The sequence below is a fragment of the Callospermophilus lateralis genome, chromosome 3 (genome assembly GCF_048772815.1).
Source record: "Callospermophilus lateralis isolate mCalLat2 chromosome 3, mCalLat2.hap1, whole genome shotgun sequence".
Lineage (NCBI taxonomy): Eukaryota > Metazoa > Chordata > Mammalia > Rodentia > Sciuridae > Callospermophilus > Callospermophilus lateralis.
This window is the reverse complement of record NC_135307.1, coordinates 30920731-30943969: the sequence shown is the minus strand read 5'-3', so window position 1 is coordinate 30943969 and position 23239 is coordinate 30920731. Positions and strand designations below refer to the sequence as shown.

The 23239-nt window shown below is 47.7% G+C and overlaps 1 protein-coding gene across 1 annotated transcript in view; it reads right to left on the bottom strand.

The window, feature by feature from the left end:
* Window positions 1-23239, bottom strand: part of Dpf3 (double PHD fingers 3) — a 251647-nt gene that overhangs the window by 62018 nt on the left and 166390 nt on the right. Inside the window, exon 9 of the mRNA XM_077109052.1 lies at window positions 10358-10497. Coding sequence (XP_076965167.1) covers window positions 10358-10497 — 140 coding nt within the window. The remainder of the gene's footprint in view (window positions 1-10357; window positions 10498-23239) is intronic.

Genomic DNA, 23239 nt, shown 5'->3' with positions numbered 1-23239 from the left:
CTGGGAATAGGGCATATCCTGCTGCCTCAGGCGCCCGCCCGCTCCTTGAGTTCCCATTGAGTTCTCACGGGATTCAGAGAGTATTTTGGGATGCAGAGCCTGGTGGAGGTGTGGATTTTCCCCCAGAATGTGCTTGTAGAGTGGCAGTGTGAGTTCGGGAATAAAGAATTGCTGTTTGAATCTACTAGGCTGTGAGTGGCTCGTGATTTTGTGCCCAGCCAGACTGCAGCACCTACCCTGATGTGTATATTATGCAATGTATATATATATTATCAAAACATCATTAAATATATAAAATTATTGTGTTCATTTTCTTTTTTTTTTTTTTTTTTTCTTAAATTTTTAAAGGATGTCTACATTTACTCATCAGAGGATATCACACAACTGTTCCTCATTCCTGGCTTTTCTTTTTTTTTTTTTTTTAAAGACAGAAATTGGGAGATTTTTTTTTTTTTTTTTTGAGAGAGAGAGAGAGAGAGAGAGAGAATTTTTCTTAATATTTATTTTTTATTTTTTAGTTCTTGGCGGACACAACATCTTTGTTTGTATGTGGTGCTGAGGATTGAACCCGGGCCGCACGCATTCCAGGCAAGCGCGCTACCACTTGAGCCACATCCCCAGCCCCTATTGTGTTCATTTTCTAAAAATAAAAACATTGGGGGAAAAAAAGAGTGAAAATCGAGTCTGCTTCCTTATATTTAACAGTACAGCCTAATTCCTGGCCAGTTACCTGATTCAGTGCATCCAAAAGAAAAGAAGAATTCTAGAAATATATCTACATCTGTCTTCAAAAGCTAACTTACTCTAAGATAGTGGTTCACCTGGGAACTTGTTAAGAATGCAAACTCAAGGCCCATTTCAGACCTACAGAATCAGAAGCTCTGAGAATGGATCCAGTAATCTGTTATAACAAACCCTCCTGGAGAGTCTGATGTGCCCTCAAGCTTGAAACCAAAGTGGTTTCAGGTTTCCATTGCTGTGACAAATAATCAACTTAAAAAGATGAAAGGTTTATATTGGCTTACAGTTTCAGAGGTTCCAGTCCATGATTAGCTGGCCTTGTTGCTTTGGACCCCCTATGACACAGTATCTCATAGCAGGAATGATTAGCAGAGAAAACCTGTTCACCTCATGGTGACCAAGTATAAAAGAGAGGAAGAGTAGGGGGTAGGGTTCCAATATCCCCCTCTGGGGCACACCTCCAGTGACCTAAATTCCTTCTATTAGGCCCCACCTCCTAAAGTCATACCACATCCCAACAGTACCATGAGCTGAGACTAAGCCTTTGGGGGACATCTAGATCTAAACTATAACTCGTGGCTCTAATAGGACATGTGACTGTCAAATCACCTCATATTACACATGTTTTCTTTTGGTGCTGTGCTTTATATGAATTAACTAATTTAATCTTTTCCATAACCTAAGAGATAGATGCCATTCATCTTTTGATTGTATATAGATGATACTTTAGGTACAAGGAGGCTAAGCAATCTGTCTAAGGTCAAATATTAGTAAGTGGTGGTCTTGGCTCTGAACCTGGGCAGTATGCTGCTTAGCCAGCCCACTGGATGTTACTTCACCATGGGCACATGCAACCATGCACCTGAGAAAAGTCAAGTCCAAGAGGCTGGCTGTGCCTAAGCATGCAGGACCTTACAGGTCAAGGCTTCCCAATTCTTGATGTGCAAACCACTTATGGATCTCATTAATATTCAGATTGAAATTAATAAATCAGAGGTAGGCTTTGAGATTCCACATGTCTTATAAGCTCCCGGTTAAGTCAGCCAAGCACTCAGGTTGACCCGTCACTGAGAGGTTGTTAGAAGCAAGACTTTTCGGCACTTTACTAGGTAGATGTGAACAAGCTGGTCACCTGGCCCCCAGGTGATGGTGATATTGATGACCACACTCTGAGAAGCAAAAATGCAGGCCTTCGTGGTGACAAGTGTGGGGTGTACCCATGTGATAAAAGCATTGTCAACACAGGTGTGTTATGACCTATTTTAGACCTTTAAAAAGACCACTTCAGCCTCTCCATTGAAAACACACTGTAAGAGGCAAGAATAGAGGCAGGAAGGCCAATCCGAGGTGGTAGTGACCCAGGCAGAATCCAGGAGGCAGAGAGAGGAAGGTAGATAGACCTGCAGTCTATTTGGGAAGGGGTGCTGATGCCGTGGTAAAGGAAAACAAAGAGCCAAGAATGAACCCTAGGATTTTCAATTCAGGCATAAAAAAGCATTTTTTTAATTATAAAAAGAGAGAGAGAGAGAGAGAGAGAGAGAGAGAGAGAGAGGAAAGCTAGAAAAGATAAGACACAGAGAAAAAGATGCAGGAAAACTACTGAATAGAGTAACGTGAAATTTTTTTCTATAGTAAAACTGATTTGCCAATTGAAATCTCAATGAGAATTTGCAATGTTGGGAATGATCCATATAAACCATCACAAACAACAAAATTAGTAAACAGTTTTGTTATGGTTTAGATAGAAGGTGTCCCCCAAAAGTTCATGTAAGACAATGCAAGAAAGTTTACAAGTGATGTGGATTATGGGTTTTAACCTAATCAGTGCATTCAGGCCCTGATAAAGATTAACTGTAGGTAACTGTAGATAGGTAGGGTGTGGCTGGGGGAGGAGGGTCGTTGGGGTTGTGCCTTTGGGGTATATATTTTGTTCTTGTTGAGCAAAACTCTCTCTCTCTCTCTCTCTCTCTCTCTCTCTCTCTCTCTCTCTCTCTCTCTCTCTCCCCCCCCCATCCTCCTTCCAGGATGCCATGTCCTGAGCTCATACCACCACCATGATATTCTGCCTCATCTCAGGCCCCAAAGAATAAAGTTGGCCATCTATAGACTGAACCTCTGAAACCATGACCCCCGAATAAACTTTTCTCCTCTAATTGTTCTTGTCAGGTATTTTAGACACAGCAATGAAAACAAGTTTTGAAGGGTAAATGTACCCGCTATCCATTGAAGTGTATCCCCACATCCCCAAAATTCATATATTGAAGTCCTAAGCCCCAATGTGATGTTATTTGAAATGAGACCTTTGGGACGTAATTAGCTTTGGTGAGATCACAAGGGTGGGGCCACCATGATGGGATTAGTGTCCTCATGAGTCACCAGAGAGCTTGGTTCTCTTTCTCTCTACCCACACACACTGAGTAAAGGCCATGTAAGGACACCATAAGATGACTGCCTACAACCCCAGGGTAGAGAGCCCCCACTAGACACCAACTCTGCTGGCACCTTGATCTTGGACTTCCATCTCTAGAACTATAAGAAATAAATTTCCACGGTTTAAGCCACCCATCCTGGAATTTTGTTACAGCAGCCCAAGCTAAGAGCCTGTTAATGCATTCATCTTTTTTTTTTTGAAAAATCACTATGTGATATGATGCATTGACAATTGGCTGACAGATAAAAATTAAGGGACATCAGTATGACCATGAAAAATTTCCAAACCTAGGCCTAGAATGGCACCTAGGATTCCACTGTCCAGATAGAGCCAACTCAGCTTCCCATCTCACTGTGCAACTCAGGACAAATTACTCAAACTTCTCTAAGCCTCAGTTTCCTCATCCATAAAATGAAAATACTAGCATAGGTCTCACGGACTTGTGAACGTTACTTAAGATGATGTGTGAAAAGTGCCTGGCACCCTGTAGGTGTTCCGTCATGTCTTTCCCTCTTTCCTCTCCTGTATGAAAAATGCTGCATCTGATACAGCAGGAAAAAGTCAAGGGCTGAGTCAATAAGCTTTCCAAGAAGTGGCACATAGCTTAAGAATCTGCATCCAGGTCTCATGCCCACGGGTACATCACAGGGTCCTTGTGCACCTTGGTCTCCTCTAGGAGACACGGCAATACTGACACATTCTAGAAAGGCTGGAGAATATTACTGCCATCACCATTATTCTCTGTTGGCAGAACTCGTCAATCCTGAATATTCTAGGTCATAAAATGAAATCAAAGTGGTATAGAGAAAGCCAAGAGACATGGATTCTGACTGGGGAAATGGTGTGGCAAATAAGGGACAGCTGCACTTGCCAGACTCTGTCCCACAGCTGGGTTTTCTCTTGCTGGGTTTTATGTGTCCATCTCACTTCCCCCATTATCCCAGAAGTCCTCCAAGGGTAATGACAACATGTTATATCTTTTTGAAGGCTCAGTGACACTCATCCCTACACTAGGCATACATACAATAAGTGCTCAATAAATGCTCAAAGTTAGCCTGTACAGAAGGATCAGTGTCCCACATCTAAGATTTAGCAAAGTATGTGCTAGGGCCAGGTCGGACTCCGATCATTAAAAACTGATGCCAATGAGTCCTCGGGTGCCGTTAACTTCAGGGTGACAGAAAAATCCCTTCATGTTGCCTCAGGTGGAGCCCCTGACTCAGATTAGCCATCTGTGGTCACCTACACAGTATGTTAGTCTAAATGGGACAGAGATGACGTAGCAACACTCAAAATGTATAGGCATGGTGCCAATCCTTTGTCTCATTTAAGACTCAGGGCAACCTCATGAGGTCAGTAAGATTATTATCTCCCTTTTACAGAAGAAGCAACTAAGGAGCAGAGATGTTTAAGCAACTAACCCACATTTTCACAGCCAGAACATGGGAGGGCAAAGGGTCTGTGTCACCCTGGACTGAACAATTCCAAAGCCACTCTCTGAGCTTCTAAGTGGGGGGCATGGATGATGGGAATAGGGGGTACAAGAAAATTACCTCCAAGGACCAGAGCAACCCCTCAGGTTCTTTACTTGGTAATCTATAAACTATTTAGTTAAACAATAACTCATGTAAAAAAAACATCTGTTGCTAGTATCCAGATTTTCTTTTTGAGAGGCCAGAAGCAACTCACTTCTCCAAAAAGAGCCCTGAATCTGAATTTTCCTCTCTCCCCTATGACCAAGCCTGAACTACTGGTGTCAAGGCTAGGTAAGTGGATGGTTAAGTGGGCTTCGTGACTTTTAAGAGTGATCTAAGTTTCTTAAACACATTTCAAAGATAATTGTCACTCTATCTCCTAAAAGTGCACTAGCTGCCCCTGGACCATATGTTAGAGGACAAGAGATGTCAGAAGACTAACATCTGTTAGATCTTCCCCATCAGGGTGGCAATGACATCATATGCTGCTTTTAGATAATTTTCACATTATCAGACTAATTTTCAGATTATCAAATCAGCAGACATTACCCTTAATCAATTTGGTTCTCCCCTTTCAGTTCTGCAGAATATGATGTGCCCTCCAAGGGCTGGACCTTTTTTAATATTCTCTCTCTCTCTCTCTCTCTCTCTCTCTCTCTCTCTCTCTCTCTCTCTAGCAATAGAAAGCCTAACTTTGTACTAGGCATACCACCACTGCATATAAGACTGAATGAAATCTCCAGGGACCTAGGACAACCCCCAATTTCAATTCCATCCACCTGAAAAATAAGGTTGAGGTAAATTTCATAGAACCCTATTTTCAAAAACACTTCCCTCTTAGGAGCTCCAAGTATGTTATTGAGAAGCATGTTCTATTTATTTACACTATTAAATAAAAGAGATATGCCATTTAAGATTTAATAAGACTCTAAATGAATTTCTTTATAAATCATCTGTTCTTGCCTTCTAGTAATGGCTATGAGGTCTCTCCATTTCCTACAGTAAAGATTACACAATATGCAAGAAATATGACTCTAACTGTGACCCCCACCTACATTTCCATCCTTCCTCTACAATTTTGTATCCCCCCCCCTTCTACAGAGGGCTCCCTCCTGGGATCCAGGAAACCTCCTCCCTCCTAAAAATTCCTCCTTGATCTCCAAGAGCTCATTTGAATGTCCCCTCCTCCGTGAAGCCTGTGCAAATCTTCCAATGCAGTGGTCCTTGAGTTTTACTGTGTACCACAGTGCCTTGGAGCATAGCATGCTCATCCCCACTCTTGGAGTCTCTGTTCCAGAAGATCTGATGGAGCCTGAGAATCTGCATGTCCAGTGAGTTCCCCCAGGAGATGCTGTGGTTGCACTCAGCACCACTGCCCAGAGACAGAGAGAATGCACCCTTGAGCCCTTGGCCCTTTCACCCTTCGGTACACACCTCTCTCCACAGCCCTACTCGCAGTGTGAGCTCCTCCGGGATGAAGCCAAGTCTTATGCATGTTGTACTTCCCAGATCCAGTATGTGGTCAGTATTTAATACATGGTTAGCAAAACCATAGATGCATGGATGGCCCTGACTTTATTTATACACTTGTTTCATCCAACTCTAAGACTTGGCAAAGGCCCAGTCCTACCCCCAAAAAGTATCTTGAAAACATCATCTATAATAGATGATCCCTGGGCAGAGAAAGTAAAAAGAAATCCAAGAAGAGTTCTGACACAGTGAGCCTGAGTGGTTGGGGTGTTGAATTCTAACCCTGTTTACCAGTCACACTTCGTGGGAGTCATGCAGAATGCTTCAGAGTGGCACCTCTCCGATTCTTGACCCCCACCCAAGCCCTCCCTCCTTTTACTGATGTATATGCACATGTACGTGTGTGTGCCTGTACAGGTTACATAGAAGGTAGATGAAGGAGAAATGGAGGGAGAAAGAGGAATCCAGCCTCAGCACAGGGGAGGAAGGACAGCAGGCCAAGGGAGGGAGCTGACAGCAGAAGGGCTATACCAAAGGGGAGGGTCTGCACCCTGGGCTGCCTATGGCTGAGGCAGAGAAGCCGGAGCACAGAGGACAGGGGCCAAGTCTACAGGAAACACAGAAACTGAGAGACTGGGACAGAAACAAAGGTGAGAGAGTGACAGTGTATCTGCTGGGAGGGGCAGGCGGGTGGGGGAGGGGCTGGCAACTGCTGAGCTAGCTGCTCAGGGCAGCGGGGGCTGGGGGAGGAAGGTCAATGCTGGCTCCAGCTGGTCACTCTGCCCTTTCCGCAGCAACAGCAGCAGGAGCAGGGCCAAGCACTGAGCTCTGAAGACACAGCTGGAGAGGATGGAGCAAGGGACAGTGGGGGGACCAAAGTCGAAAGGTCTCTCCTGCTGCAGGTGGTACAAACCAGCTGCCCACGGCCCTGCAGACTCAGGTCACCCTGCAGCTCTGCTAAGGGCGGGGGGGGGGGGGGGGGGGGGGGGAGTCAGCATTTCCACTGCGCTAGCGTTAGTGTTCAGACCTTCCAGAGGGGCGGGGTGGGGGGGACCCCCAGATTAGCCTCCTGGATTAAGTGCTCCTGCCCCCTCCCCCACTCCCAAAGCCTTGCATGGGAGAATGGTGAGGCAGAGACCTCAGAAGGCTGCTGAGCTGTCACATTCAATTCACCACACAGTCCCAGTGGCATTTAGGGGCAGGATGAATGAGATCCCACCCCAAGCCCCAAACAGTGGGAGCAGCTAATGACTGGGTATTAATGATGCTGGCAATTAGTATTCACAGGAAAATGGTAGGGGGCTGCTCACCAGGGGAACTCGGGAGGAGACTGAGCACACACTCAGAGAAGCAAGCAAATCGGGACGGTCTGTGTGCGGCACAGAACCCAGGGACAGCAGCCACCTTGGGGTTTGTCCAAAGAAATCGGGGACAGTGGGGAAGGATGTCTTCTTCAGACACTAAGAACCTTTCTGAAATGGGGGTTAATCACAGAGTTCTCAGAGAGGGTGCTCTGAGAAAATGCCCCCCAAAAAAAGATGTTTGTGAGGGTTCTGGAACCGTCTTTGTGTGAGGAGGCCCCAGATCAGCCCAGGTATGGCTATTCTTTTGTATGAGGTTTAAAATCTTTGGTTAGTCAAATGATCAATTGTGAAGAGTTGGGTTTCTCATCCGCAGGGTGAAAAACAACAAGCAGCAGAAAAGGTGGGAATGCATGTGCCAACCCACAGGCCCATGGAGAGATAGGGACATTTCTCAGGGAGGCACCTCTATGTAGAAAAAAGAAAGACAGACACCACTTCCTTACTAAGCATGATCATGGGGCCTCACAAGGAGGACACCCACCAATGAAAGAGGATGAAGAGGTCCTAGGGGACCAAGTAAAATGTGCCTGTGAGAGCAGAGCCTCAGGAGGCAACAGCTAAGCTGGAGGGGACCACAGGAACAGTGGAGAGGAGGTGCCTCCTTCACCTAGGGTCTGCAGTACGCCCTCCTCTGCTGTGGCCAAGACTGTGCATGTGTGAACACAGGAGCACACACGTGCACAGGCATAGGTGTGCACATCCCTACTGTAGTGGGGCTTCCAGAGAACTAGGGAAATCCAGACACAAACAAAACAGAAACAGGCCAATCCCCATAACATGAGGACTGCACCTTCACACCAAAATGGCCAGCACGGAGGAGAGATGAGGGGATAAGCCAGCCCTGGGAGGGCGAGAAATAACACCATGCTAATAAACACTCGAGAGAGAGAGCAGCAATCACTAATAACCACTTTCCAGATAGCACCCCAAATCAAAGCAGATTATTCTCAGCCTCTGGCTGGTAGGAGGTGACAGCTCCTGTGACCTCTTGATCACTTAGGCCAGAGAAGGGAAAAGAGAGACAGGGAAACCAAGCATGGGCTGCCTGGGTTACAGGTCAAGAAATTTTCCTTTCCTAAAGACAAGGGTGACAGGACCAAGGAGACCTCTCCCAGAGGAAAGACAGAGGCCCTGGGGTTGGAGCCACCTCGGGAGCGGGCAGGGAGAGGGCACAAAGCCATCGGAGACCTCCTGCCCTGCTCTTCGGGTTCTGCACAGATGACCATGGGGGTGAGAAAACAAGGGTTGAACCCTGAAAGTAAGAAGTAAAGAAGGCCTTATAGGCTGAATCACGTCCCCCACTCCAATTCCTATGTGGAAGCCCCACCCTTAGGACACCTCAGAATGTAGATATATATGGAGACGGGGTTGAAGAGGTAAAAAGGTGAGGTCAAAGGAGGTCAAAGGAGGTCAAAGGAGGTCAAAGGAGGCCATGAGCCCTGATCCAATCTGACTGGTGACTCCAGAGCAGGTGTGCAGAGAGAGGGAAGCCATCTGCATGTCGAGGAGAGAGGCGTCAGAGGTGACCAGTCCCGCCAACGCCTTGATTTTGGACCTCCAACCTCCAGAACTGTGAGAGAATAAGCTTCTGTTGTTGAAACACCCCCCCGTCTATGGTATTTTGTTAGGGCGGCCCTAGCGAACTAGGAAATGGAGTAGAGTGAGAGGAAGCCACACATAGATATAAAGGCAGGTCTTAGCCACAGTGTGTTAATTATTTCAAATACTCAGTAAAGGTGCCCAGCTGACATCAGTCAACTACACTGACAGACTGAAACACACTAGCTTCATCTTTACATCCCAGACTCTGAATATTCTTCAAGTTCTGATGCCTTTAGTTGCATTCAATTGTTCGCTCGAACAGCACCTGCCACCAAATCTTATGAACAAAATTAAAAACACATTGCACGTCCACAAATTCTCCCCACCAAGTGATCTCAGCTTCCCCCACCCATATCTTGAAGCAAGCTCTAGAGATTCCATGACCCCACCCCCATTTCAAGGTGCTGCAGACCCAGAGGCCATAATGGATGTTACAGAGGGAAGTCAGGTGGAAGATGCTAAGTTCCCTTTTGATTCCCTAATTTGTAAACAGAAATTGAGGAAGAAAATGGAAACACAAAATCTTCAGGATCATGTTGGGCCTTCAGGGCTGATTATCCCAAATGGCAAGTCCACCCAGATCCCATGGGCCATTTGAATGCTCCAAGGTAACACGGAGTTCCAACCATATCCCCATTACCCCCTGTAATCGTGACTCCCTATAAACAAAGCCAAGCAATAGGTTAACATATATTATGCGTCAGTTAAAAAGAAAATACAAAGACTGGGCTGGAGATGTGACTCAAGTGGTAGGGTGCTTGCCTCTCATACTTGAGGCACTGGGTTCGATCCTCAGCACCACATAAAAATAAATAAGTGAAATAAAGTCATGCTGTCCATCTACAACGAAAAAATAAATATTTAAAAAAAAAAGAAAAGAAAATACAAAGACTCTTAGGGTCAAGCAGACAGTGAGGATATCTAACCCCCCAAGGACTATGCCCAGCCCAGTCTCACAGCTGCAAGTGGGTCATCTGCAGCTGAGCGGAGAGTGGCATTTGCAGTGGCCCCATAAAGGCCCTCCCCTTCTGCTGAATGGCCTTCCTTCCAGAGCTGGCTGTGCTGGCCCTGCCCAGGTCACTCAAGGCTGGAAGCTGAGCCACAGGGACAGTGGCTGGCTGGCTGGCTGAGCTGAAGGAGCCCACCCCCAACGAACAATGAGACCCACCAACTGCTGCCACCAGAAGATGCCAGCCAGCGGTGGAGGAAAGGAGTGTCCCCCATCCGTGCCCTCCCCACGCCTCCCTGCCCCAACCTCACGAGTAGGGACTCACGTCTGTGGTTCTCATTTCTGTGGTTAGGTGGGGACCGGGTCTCCTGATCTTGGGCTTCGTCCCCCTCCTCACTGGCCAGGTGGGTGTGAGCGTAGTGGTAGCTCAGTCCCGGTCGGTTCTTGTAGCGCTTGCCGCAGACTAGAGAGGAAGAGAGGAAGAGGGGGAAAGGGGACATCAATGACAGCAGCACCTCCAGCGGCCAGGGCTCTCATTCCCCCAGGTAGCAACGCCGGCCGTCCACCCCAGAGCCAGCCTTCCCTTAGGAAAGTGATCTCTGTTCCCAGCGTCACTCCCCAGCTCCTGACAGAACCCATACCACTCCAACAAGGCAGTCAGTGAAGAAAAACCATCCAAGGACAACAGAGAGATCGAGAGCTGTGTGAGCGCCCCACCACTCCCTAGCGGTGAGAGCCGGGGCAAGTCACTTAACCACTCTGTGCCTCAGCTGCTTCAGAGAGAGACACAACATGGGGATAATAGCAGTACTTACCCCACGGGCTGCTGTGACGGGTAAACCCCTACTCAAAGCACTGAGCACACTGGGGGGTCACACATTAAGTGTGACTGTGACCGAAACTTTGAATTCAGAGGGAACTGGTACCTCTCCAGTCCAACATCCCAGGATACTGATCAGGCAAGTGAGGCCCAGGAACACCAAGTGACTTGCCTAGGAACACACAGTTGGTTGGGACAAAGCCACCAGAACCCAGGTCTCCTGGATTCCTCACAGTGCTCCTTCCCCTGCCAGCAGTGGATTCCATGTGAATCGATTACATGCTCAGGACAATATATTGGACGTATCTCCTCCCTGTGAATTTTTTTTTATTTGTTTTAATTCATGACACATGGTAATAGAATGCACGTTGATACATCATCTATCACCCTGTGATTTGGGGGCAGAAAATATGTTTCACTTCCACCATGAAAACCAGGAAGCTGAAGCATGTGGTGACCAAATCCTGTACCTCAATGCCCCAGGCATCCGCTGATGAACACCCACGGAAGGTGTTCTGGGAAGCACTCTCTCTCTAATGGGATAGCAGGCGACAGGAAGATGGCTTCTCAGAGCCAAGCAGAAGAGAGGTGGTGTCACCGGCTGGCTCTCAGTGCTTGGGAAGCAGAAGTCTGGCTGAATGGCCCCAGACCAAACCACCACCTTCAGACTCCCCAACATTCAGCCCAGTGTCCCAGCCTCTGGGGGCCGGGACTGCCCTGCTCAGCCTGAGGGTTACAAGCTCTTAGGGCCTCTCTCTCCTACTGGTCCTGATATTGATGGTTTATACCAGGGAGCATAAAGGCTTCCCAAGGTATGGAGAGCACAACTGGTTCAAATCCAGTTTCAGTGGCCCACGTTCGGCAGCTGTGTGACCCTGACTGTACAGAGAAGGGCTGTTAGCCAGCCATCGGACCCAATACCCTCATGACTTCTCTTAGGGCTCCTTTCCTTCTAGATTCTCTTGATGTTTTGTTTTGGTCAACAATGGTGGCAAAAATGAATAACATCATTTCTTCTTTCCCATATTTATATAAACCATTTTATGTTGGCTTGATTTCATTTTGAATAATCACCAAGACAATATTTTTAAATAGCAAAGTCAAGTATTTCCTAGGTTAATGAAATTGGATTTAATGTTTCACTGTTTAGAATGACATGTAGCTAATTTTCAGTCTTTATCAAATTTACATGGTTTCTCTGGTTCCTGTTTTAGAGTTTTAATGTGGAAGAATTTTATCAAAAGTCCTTTCAGCATCTACTAGTGTATGGCTCTCTTTTAGTTCATTGATACGGTGAATTATATTGATTTCCTAATATTTCCTATTATTGAATCATTCTTGCATTCCTAGAATACACTGCATTCTGGTCAGAGTTGGTTATTCATTGATATACAGCTGCATTCAATTTGCTAATAATGCATCCATACTCAGACTTGACATAGATCTATAATTTGGGGGCTGTTTTATCAGCTTTCAATTTTATGGTTATGTCAACTTCCAAAATAAATCTAAGAGTTTTGCTGTGAAATTGGACAAGACACAAAAATCTCTCTATGCCTTTTCCTAGAAAATGAGGATAAAGATACTTCCTTTGAAGGATGGTTAAAGGGATTATAAGCAGTACTTGCAAAACATCTCACTCAGTACCCAGCATGTAATAGATGCTTAATAAATGGCAAGAGATGGGCAAGGGGTATCGGCTGTGTTTGTCACATCTTAGGCGCAAGACTCTCTGAAAGAGGATTTTTGGTTCATTCTATGGAGTCAGGCAATTGGTTGAATTCTCTTGATAAGGTTAAGATGAGAGTCTGAAATTCAAATTGGTGCCCTAGCAACTGTAAATTTAAGTTTTGCGCTCTCTCACTCTCTCGTTCTCGCTCTCTCTCTCTCTCATAAATATTGCAAAACAAAGTAAAATGGCACCATGCATCTCAATTCCATGTGATTCAGGAAGCTGGGCCCAAAGAGGCCCCTGAGGTACACTCTGGGCCTGCTTGTGGCTTTCTCCATTTAACCTTTTAAATGATATGAGGTCAATAAGCAGTGAATTATCAGGTCATTGGATATAAATCCATTTACACCCCAAGCACAATGTTGATGAGGACTAAGTATCTATTAAAAGTAGTCATATTATCAGTATTTACACCAGGCAGCCTCAGCTGCCTCTGCAGATCAACTCATTATAAACTCCACAGCGTTTCATTTGTCCCATTTGTTATGTCAATCATCACTGTTTTCCCTAATCACAGAATTTCAAGATCTTAACAGTCACTTGGTAACCATGTATCCAACTGTTTTGTTCCCACTAACCATCTAGAAGCCTGTTCTGGGACAGCTCTAGAGATGGGGAACTCAGTGCCCATCCGAGCAGACATCTCTCCTTTGGACTCCTTGAGTTATGGTTATGTCTGCACCAGAGGCCTCCCTTAAGGACAGTTATGTATCGATTTCATCTTGACATCAACAACTCCACCTCATCTGTTGCCATGCACCTACTACAAAATATATTTGTTGAATGGCTGATGAATGGACCCAGAAACACCTTGCAGGAAAGCCAGGGGACAGGGGTGGAGGTAGGCTTGTAGAATCTGATCCATCTATCCACATTCATCTCATACTAATCATTCTTTTTTTTTTTAAGAGAGAGAGAGAGTTTTTAATATTTATTTTTTAGTTTTTTGGCGGACACAACATCTTTTTTTGTATGTGATGCTGAGGATCAAACCCGGGCCACACGCATGCCAGGCAAGCACGCTACCACTTGAGCCACATCCCCAGCTCCATACTAATAGAATGGAGATTCTCAAAGTGTGGTCCCCAGACTACCACCATCAACATCACCTGGGAACTTGTTACTGAAGCAAACTCTCAGGCTCCACCCCAAACCTACTGAATCAGAAACTCCAGATGTGGAATCCACTCATAAATAATATAAACAATGTGACAAACAGCCCGTTCCACTTACCCTCACTGTTTATTAAGCATCTATTATATGCTGGGTTCTAAGTGAGGGGCTTTACAAATACTATTTATAACTATAGTCTAACAAACCAGGTGACCCAGATGACGCTGATGTCCGCTGAAGTTTGAGAACTACTATGCTGGAAGGGTGAATCTACCTAGGCCTGTCTCCACTGTGTCCACCTGTCGTCTTGCTGGGTGTGCATGTCAGATGGAGGCGCAGCTCTGAGACTTGTGATGGGTCAATGGAAGAATCAGACCCAGATGGCCCAGGCAGGTCCTGGAAGCCAGATGCCCTTATGAAGAGCCCTCTAGATGGAGCTTCATCTTTTGCCTCCTGCTGAGGTAAAGTCATTCCTTCCTCACTAGACCTTCAATTCAACAAAATGTGTATCAAGCACCTAATATGTACCCAGCCCTGTGACGGCAGAAGAACACAGATAAATGAGCCCCAGATTCTTCTCTCACAGTCTAGCAGAGCAGATATGCCTGTAAATAACAGTGGGGGGCACGGGGGGCAGCATCTGAGCCAAGAGGGAAATACAGTGGGGAAGAAGGGGTCAGCAAATGGCTTGAGATGAGGGAGCTGGCTTCCCAGACAGAGAAACTGCCCCTGCACGGTGGTGCATGATACGAGAAAGACTTCACCAGCGGACAAAGGAAGTCAGGGTCCCCAGGCACCAGCACACAGCCAGGTGGCAACCCAGGGGACAGGAGAATTTGAGAAAGCCAGTGCAAAGAAGCATTGGAGTGGGTGGGAGGTGGACTAAAAAAAGAGAACTCCCTGGGTAGGACTTTATCTTGACAATGGAGGAGTCATAGAGGATTTTACCCAAGAACTAACTTAATCAGACTTACGTTAGTTAGTTAGTTAGTTAGTTAGTTAGTTAGTTAGTTAGTTAGAATACTGCTTAAATTTATAAGGCATGAATTTGAAGGTAGCAAGAGGCTGTTGGCTTCATCCATGGGCAAAACAATGAGGATGTAGGGATGGAGAAGAATAATGGGGAGAGAGGTTCAAGAGAATCTGTTGGAAAGGGGTGTCTATAGGAAAACAAGAAGGAACTGAGAAAGACTAACCATGGATTTCCCAGGCATTCACCCATCAGCCTGGCCTCTTCTGACCATGACCAACTCCTCCTCAGCCCTCCTGGCCTTTCCATTTCTTCAACAGTTTTCCTCCCACCACGGATCCCACATGCCAGGTCTTCCCTCTGCCTGGCATGTCGACCATCCGCAATTTGCCTGTGAACATCTAATCATCCTTCAGATCTTGGTTCAAATGTTCTTCCCCAGGACGTCTTTCCAATCAAAATCAGGACTCTGATTTTTTACCTTCCTCAGACTAATCATGCATCAGTATGCGAGTCTCTCCCGCCAGCGGCAGGCACGGCAGGTCCCTGGTGTGTGTGCGCGCACAAGTTGTATCTCCAGGGACCTGCACAGGGCCTGACTTGTGACAGGCATCTGAGGTCAGCTAAGGGAAGCAAGGACGGTGCCACCTTCCTGACTTAGGTGACTGGCTAGAAGAATGCAGGGGGAAAATAAGGTTTAAGGAACAAAGAGAAGGAGTTCAGGGGCTGGGATTGTGGCTCAGAGGTAGAGCGGTCGCCTAGCATGGGCGAGGCACTGGGTTCGATCCTCAGCACCACATAAAGATAAAATAAAGACATTGTATCCACCTATAACTAAAAAATAAATATTAAAAAAAAAAAAAAGAAGAAGGAGTTCAGTCTGGGGTTGGCTTTATTCTCCTGGAGTTTGGGAAAGAGATGTGGACTTGGGAATTGGCCTGGAAGTTACAGAGAGATGTGCCAAGAGAGATTGTGAAGAGAGAGGAGAGAGAGGTGTGGCATCGGAGAGACCTAAGAAAACGCCCGTATCTTAAGAGACTGGTGAAGAAAGAAAAGGGGATTTAAAAAAAAAAAATGGTTAAGAAAGACTCACATGAGAGAAAGCAGCACAAGCCAAGGGATTAGATTTCAAGACGGCCATCATGATGCCACCAGTCACAGCTCCTGCCAACGGCTACTGAGTCTTTACCGCGTGCCAGGACACATCCAAGTGCACCTAGGAGACCTGCTCATGGCAGCCCCATCCCTACCTTGAGGATGAGCAGAGCTGGCAGTGCCAGAGCCAGTAGGGCCAAGAGGGATGGGGAGGGGGAGAGACCACGGCCTGTGGCAGTCAGTAGGTTACCTTAGCAAGAAGAGGACCTGAGACCTCGTGGGGGTCAAGACAATTCTGCCAAGGGCTAGAATTCCCCCCAGAAATGAGGCAGCAGTGATGAGACCAAGGGCTAGTCCCTCCAGCATGGCTGGTTGTGGGAGAAGAGGCGGGGCTGGAAGATGGAGGGACCCAGAGGCAGGGCACAGCCTGTGCTATATCAGGGGATCTGCAAGCAGGTTCTCAGGTTGGAGGCCAGGCGGGGGCTGGGGGGAGGAAGGGCAGTTGGAAAGACAGGATTAGGAGGACTGGAGTTAATGGAGCGGATGCCAACCCCCATATGAACCTTCTAACCCCAAGACCTAGTCTTTGGAATGACTTCATCACGGGGGGCAAGAAAGAGAGTCGAGACTTCCAAGATTCATTCTGGTCGAATTGCATCAGGATCAAACTGCTACGTTGTCTTTTTTTTTTTTTTTTTTTTTTTTTTTAACTGCTCTGTTTTGATGAAAAGAAATGCTTTGGCAATCTTGCTTTAACTGGCTTGGAAAAGCTAGAAACGCCGGCACAGCTTCACCTCCTGTATTTAATCCTATCTTCCTGTCACTCCAGTCACCAGGGGCTGGCTTCTCGGGCATGTGGCCTGGGCTTTTGGACACCCTCCCATGTCCTGTCGAGGCTCACATTGATACCACCTTGATCGGGGGTCCCCTCCGTTGCCTTTTTCTCTGCACCCCACAAATCCTATAGCTGGTCCTAGAAATCTGCTGGGACTGGGAGTAGAAATCTGGAACTAAGTTGCTCCAACTGATAGCCTGAGACTGTCCAGGTAAACCCAGGTCCCCAGCAGTTGGTGATGCAGTTCCCTTCTGAGATGACCTTGAAAGGCAGGTTGCAGGAGTTAGCCACTCAGTCATGATTCCAGTACCATCCACTGCTCTGGCCCTGCTTCTGGTCAGCCCTACCTTCAGAGAGGCAGGATCTGTAGCAGGCACACAGCAGGTTCCTTCTGGAACAGCTGGGTCCCATATCCCTGCTCTGCTGCTGACTCCCTGTGTGATCTTGTGTGAGTTGCTAAACCTCTCTGTGCCCAGGCATTCTCTGCGCTGACAGTGACAGCACAGCTACCTGACGGTGGCGGGAGTGACATGACAGAATGCATTGAAAACCGGGCTCCTGGTGAGTCAGAGCCACCATCAGCTGTCATCATCACCACTGCCATCAAAGGCCTCAGCAAAGAGAGTAAACCCGAAAGGGGGAAAAAATCTAGTCATTTCTCCTCTGAAGTCCGGGGTGGAGAATAGCAAGGAAAAGAAGTGGTGGCGGGGTGGGGGACGTTCTGAAAATAAAGTATCGGAAGCATCTGCTATACTTTCATCATGTCAGAAATATCTGTCATGTGGAATCAGACTGAGCCCCAAGACTGCTGAAGCATGCAGAGAGGGCCATGGCCCCATCTTCCCACTCCAGCCTCCTTCCCCGGGACGGGCTCCTTTGTGTCACACACCTCTGAAGCCGTCACCCCTGGGACCAGTCAGCCCTGCCTGTGCACAGCCTAAGGTCCTTCCTTTCACCTTGGCAAGTGAGCACCTGGATTTTGTGTTCCTGGCATGGTGTGCTTGGAGAACAACGGCTGTGACAATAAGGGACGTCCAGCTTGCCTCCCTCTCTCTCTCCTTCCCCCTGGGGCGGATCCATCTGTCAAGCTGCAGAAATAGCATTTGCCCACATCCCCATCCAGAGCCCGATTCTCCACGCAGGACCTCCCGGCTGGAGTTACAAATGCCTTCGCTGTTGCCCCAGAATATTTACAGCATGTCCCCTGCCCCCCTTAACCCGGCTGCGCTCACTCCTTGTCTGGGGCGGGGGTGGGGAGGAAGAGGAGGAGGAGGAGGAGGAGGAGGAGGAGGAGGAGGAGGAGGAGGAGGGGGCCTCGGGCAGTTTGTGTGAACAAAGCAGCAGCAGACAGCAGAATCCTTCCTGCCGGGGAGAAGCAGCCTCCTTCCCCACTGATAACTTAATGACTCTGGCACATTTTCATCAGCCCAACTTGGAGCACGCAGTGGGTATCTGAGCCAGTGGTTTCCCAGAGACTGAAAGCAACAACTGAAAGCTATTAGGGAATGAGCGTCCAAGAGACAAAGCCTGGGCTTGGGGATCACCTGCCACATCTCATTCCCAGCTCTGCCCAGTGCCACTTCCATGCAACCCTGAGGGACAGCAAGCATCACCCCCTTCTCTCTGAAGCTCCACCCCCTCGATCGTCTGTGACATGGACCAGCAGCGCCCATCACCGACTGGGTGCCTCGGGGGCATCACACCTGCACACAGTCAGGCAACCAGACACCCCTACACAGAATCCCGCCACAGCTCATGAGGCACGGGCCCCATTTTGCACAGGAGGAGACTGAGCATGAGGGGAGTTTGGAACCCAAGTCTGTCTGACTTTGAAGCTCACGACAAAGAGAGGTACTGGGTGGATGGTCTCTGCCCGCCACCTCCCCCACTCACACCTCTCAGTGCCTCCCTTTGGCCTGTCCACGCTGGAGCTCGCTCGCTCTCTGCCTCTGGTGGGGTTTGGCCAGGAGGAGGCAGCAACAGGGAAACGGAGGTGAGGGACAGAAGAGGTGAGGTCCAGGCCTGGCCTGCTCTGCCCTTCCCGGTTGGTGGCCGCTGTTGGTGCAGGTGCTGCCCCTCCTCCCAGCTCTGGGAGTCATATGCGGATGGGGAGGGCATCCTGCTCGCCCTTGGCCTACCTTTATCCTGCCTGCACCCCCATAATCATTCTGTCATCAGGTTCTCTTCCACTCGTCCCTCCTGAATGGAACCCTGCCTGGGTCCCGCAGAGCCCAACAGAATCACACGCCCCCAGGCTGGTTCACGGGCTGTGGACATTCGGGGCTCCCCACTCCTTCCTGACACCCCTCCTTCTCTCTGCAGAGCTGTCTGGGGGAGGAGGAATGCCTGTGACCAGTTCTCCTGAGAGGAGAGCAGCTCCAAGCGAGAAAAGCTCCGTGTGACTCTCAGTGTGTCCCGCTCACACTGGGACCAAACCCAAGAGAGACTTCAAAAGCTACCAGCGCAGACTTGTGTTCTCAAGGTGGGGTGGTGAATCCCTGAGACCATCTTAAACAGACACGCTTTTCTCAAGATGGCTCCGCAGAGGTTAAAGTGATAAAAGTCATGGATTCAAGGATTGGCCCAGGTCCTGCAGTGTTTAGGCCTGCTCCTTCTTGGGTGACAAGATGCCCCTCTCAGGCAAGCCCAGGGTTCCCACGCCAGGTGGACTTCCCCTCCCCTGCCTTCAGAGCCTGGACATCAGCCTAGGGGGTGACCTTTGGGAGACTGGGGTTTGGTATTAACCCTTTCTGTTCCCATACCTTTCTAGGTTCTTTTGGATAGAAACACGAGGACTGGGGGAGGTGTGGGGTGTGTCGCATCCTGATTTTTAACAGCCACATTCCTTAGGCCTAGCATTGACCCTTGTGTTAGCAGTGAGCCCAGATCAGGATCTGCCAGACTCCAGTGACCAGTGTTCTGCTTAATTTACAAATTTGCTCTTTGTGAATGAGACTCCCCCTTAACAATTAATAATGGAAATGTGCAAAAAGCCCTTCCTTTCAAAATATCATAGAACCTGCTTCTATATCTCCAGCAGAAAAATGCAGAAACCCCCCAAATCCTGGTATTAAATACATTGGCGGGATGTTTCCCACCCTTGCTAAGAAGCAGGGTAACAGAATGTTGGCGAACTCTGGGGTCAGCCTTCCTGGACCAGCTAATTATGTCATCCTGGGCAAATGACTTAATCTCTCCAAGCCTTAGTTTTTATTGTCTATAAAGTGTAGGTAATAATCATGGGCACATCATACAGGTGTGGTGAGAGCTGAATGAATCCATCCCTGCAGAGTGCCTGGCACAAGGCACAAGTTCAGAAAACACGGGCTATTTTTGCTAATTCATTTCCCTTTATAGGACTCCTTCCCTGGACCCCAACAACCCCAACAGCGAGGGCACAGGACACGACTGGGATTCAGCCGAAGTGTTCAATAAGTGCCCTTTTTTGATTTGGTATAAAGAGATATTTATTGAGAACATGTATGGGGCATGGTGGTGCACTCTTATACTGCCAGTGACTCAGGAGGCTGAGGCAGGAGGATCACAAGTTCAAGGTCAGCCTCAGCAACTTCTTGAGTACATTTACGAACAAAGCAGTGAACTCATTGTTCACTAGTTCATTAGTTCATTGTTCATTAGTCCTCTTAGAAACACTCAAAAGTTCACATTATTGTCCTCATTTGGCAAAGAAACAAAGGCTCAAAGAGATCGTTCCCAAGGTCATGGCTAGGAAATGGCACAAAGATTCAAACCCAGAGCTCCTGATTCCAGGAACCAACTTATTCTGGATTTCTATTTTTTTTGTTTTTGGTGGTGCTGGGGATTGAACCCAGGGCCTTGTGCATGTAAGGCAAGCCCTCTACCAACTGAGCTATATCCCCAGCCCCAGAACCAACTACTTCTGACCATCATCCCTCCAAAGGCAGCATCTTTGACTTTGTCCTCCACTGTGTCTACATTTACATGTCTTTAATTAGTGGAAAGAATAAAATATAATTCTTTTCTATCGTACAAGAAAAATGTTTGAATAACAAATGTCATTGTCAACATTCTAAGGAAACTAAACAAAGGAAAATAAAAACTCAGACTCAGTCACCATAAGGTATGGCAGTCCCCACAGGCTTGGGGACCTTCCTGGCGTCCCCTCCCTCAAGATCTTGATACACCTCCGGGGCCTAGGTGAATATCTGACACAAATGCTGCTGCTGCGGATGACCTGGATGGCCTTGGAGGCAGAGCTGACTTGATCAGTGAGTCCCAGGTCATCCGGGGGATTCATGGGCCCTTACCTGAGGCAGTCCCCTTCCACCTATGACGGGGCGAGGTCTTTGGTTCCTTTAAGGAAGCAAATGCCCATTATCATCTGTCAGACTTTCCTGCCTGGGTGTCCTGTCATTTCCACATGTCAAAGCCTCACTGCTTCCCTAAAACCACCTCCCCCTTCAGAATGTGCCAGGTAAGCCTCTCTTCCCGTCTCAACGACACGAGCCCAGACACCAAGCGTCACCGTGGCCACCCCCTGTCTCCTGTCTCCTGTGCCCTACCCTCCTCTCTGGTTCCACAAGGACTTTGTTATCGGCCTTGTCTGTTTTACTCCTGCCGTCACCAAGCTCCAGGCCTCCAGTCTTCTCCTGGCTGGCTGCAGAAAGCTCCTCTCCTCCATCAGGCTTCATACTCTCTTCCCTGGACACCTAATGGTACAGACTGACCTTTCTAGACAAGTCTGTGGGAGCGCCAGGCTTCAGCACTGACCACCGCCCCCTCGGAACACCTCAACTGGCGTCCCCACAACCCTTGTGTCACAAACACGCGACTCTGGCCAAGGGGGTCTGTCTTAAGCCCCGGCACGGACTCCGCATCCCCGTCTCCAGACATTCATCGACAATTGGGGATTGCTGCTGTGCTGGGGCGGGGGTGCCCGTGGCCTGTGACATGGTCCCTGCCCTCAGAAGGCTCACTGTCCAGTTTGAGAAGATAGGCGAGTGGTCAAACTGTTATCAACAGTGAGGCGCTAAGCAACTCAGTGAGACCCTGTCTCCAAAGGGCGAGAGGGGAGCCTCGAGGGAGACACACAGGTCCCCGCGGAGTCCAGAAAGGAATGAGCGGTGGCGTCTGTCAAGGGTTGGGAGAGAGACCGACAAATAGAACCAAATCCTGGCTTTACCAGCTATTCATTCACTGTGTGGTCTGGGGAAAGCTAACTAACCCCTTCCCTCTCCATTCTCCTTATTTGTAAGGTGGAGATGACCACAGAATTTGTCTCATGGCACTGCCATGAGGGTCACCATTTGACCCAGTTATCCCACTCCCCGGTTTATAACCAAAGGACTTAAAATCAGCATATTGTAGCGATGCAGCCACATCAATGTTTTCAGCAGCTCAACTCACAATAGCTAAGCTATGGAACCAACCTAGGTGCCCTTCAATAGAGGAATGGATAAAGAAAATGTGGTGTATATATATATACACAATGGAGTGTTACAAAGCCATAAAGAAGAGTGAAACTATGGCATTTGCCAGTAAATGGATGGAACTGGAGACTGTCATGCTAAGTGAAATAAGCCAATACCCCAAAACCAAAGGCTGAATGTTCTCTCTGATACGTGGATGCTAACACATAATAATGAGGGTGGGGGAAGAATAGAAGTCCACTGGATTGGACAAAGGGGAATGAAGGGAAGGGAGTGGGGATGGGAATAGAAAGGACAGTAGAATGAATCAGGTAACTTTCCTATGTTATACTCCATGTATGTATAATACGTCACAATACACTCTACAGTCATGTCTATCTAGAAAGAATATTTTTTAAAAAGTGCTAATACAGATGAAGTCCATCAACCATTGCACTCCTATCACATAACTTGACAAACTTCAGCCATTACTACTCTTACCTCTACCCCCACCCCATGCACACCCCTCCATTCGTGAAGACTGCAATCAGTTCAATCTGTGCTCACTGAGGGTCGCCCCTGGTCTCTGGAGAAGCATCATCTGACAGGCCGGCCTCCCAAGTCCAGTCCTGCCTGTTCCTTACAGAGCTCACTGCCTACTCAATTCAATACCACCCAGTAGTGTGTCACTTCCTGGGTCACAGCAGCCTGGTCTTTCCAAGTACACTGGAGAAAAAGGAAACAAGAAACGTAAAGGTGGGAGAAACGTTCCTCAAGCAGGTAGACTGTGCAGACGTTTTATTTACATGATCACATATAGCCCTCCCCCCAGCACCGTCCCAACTCACACCCCAGGAAACAGAGACTCAAGGAGCAAAATGACCTCAAGTCCCAGATAACAAGCAGCAGAGCCACAATCTGACCTTAGCCAGATCAGAGCACATTCTTCTTCCTCAGCTCCCTCTCACCTGCCAGGACCTACACCCCTCACCAGACTTGTGCCAGGCCCATGGACCTCTCAGTTCTGTTTCTTGGAAACAGCAGGACATTATGCAAAGATATAACTACAATATTGTTGTTAATAGTGAACAGAATTTTTAATAGTAACAAATTTTAAACTGGCTAAACATGTACCAAGTAATATATTGATTGCAAATCTGGGTCACAATCATAAACTGTGGCATGGCCCCATGATGAAATGCTATATAGCCCTAAAAAGGATGTTGTAAAAAAGTATTTATTGCTGGGTGTG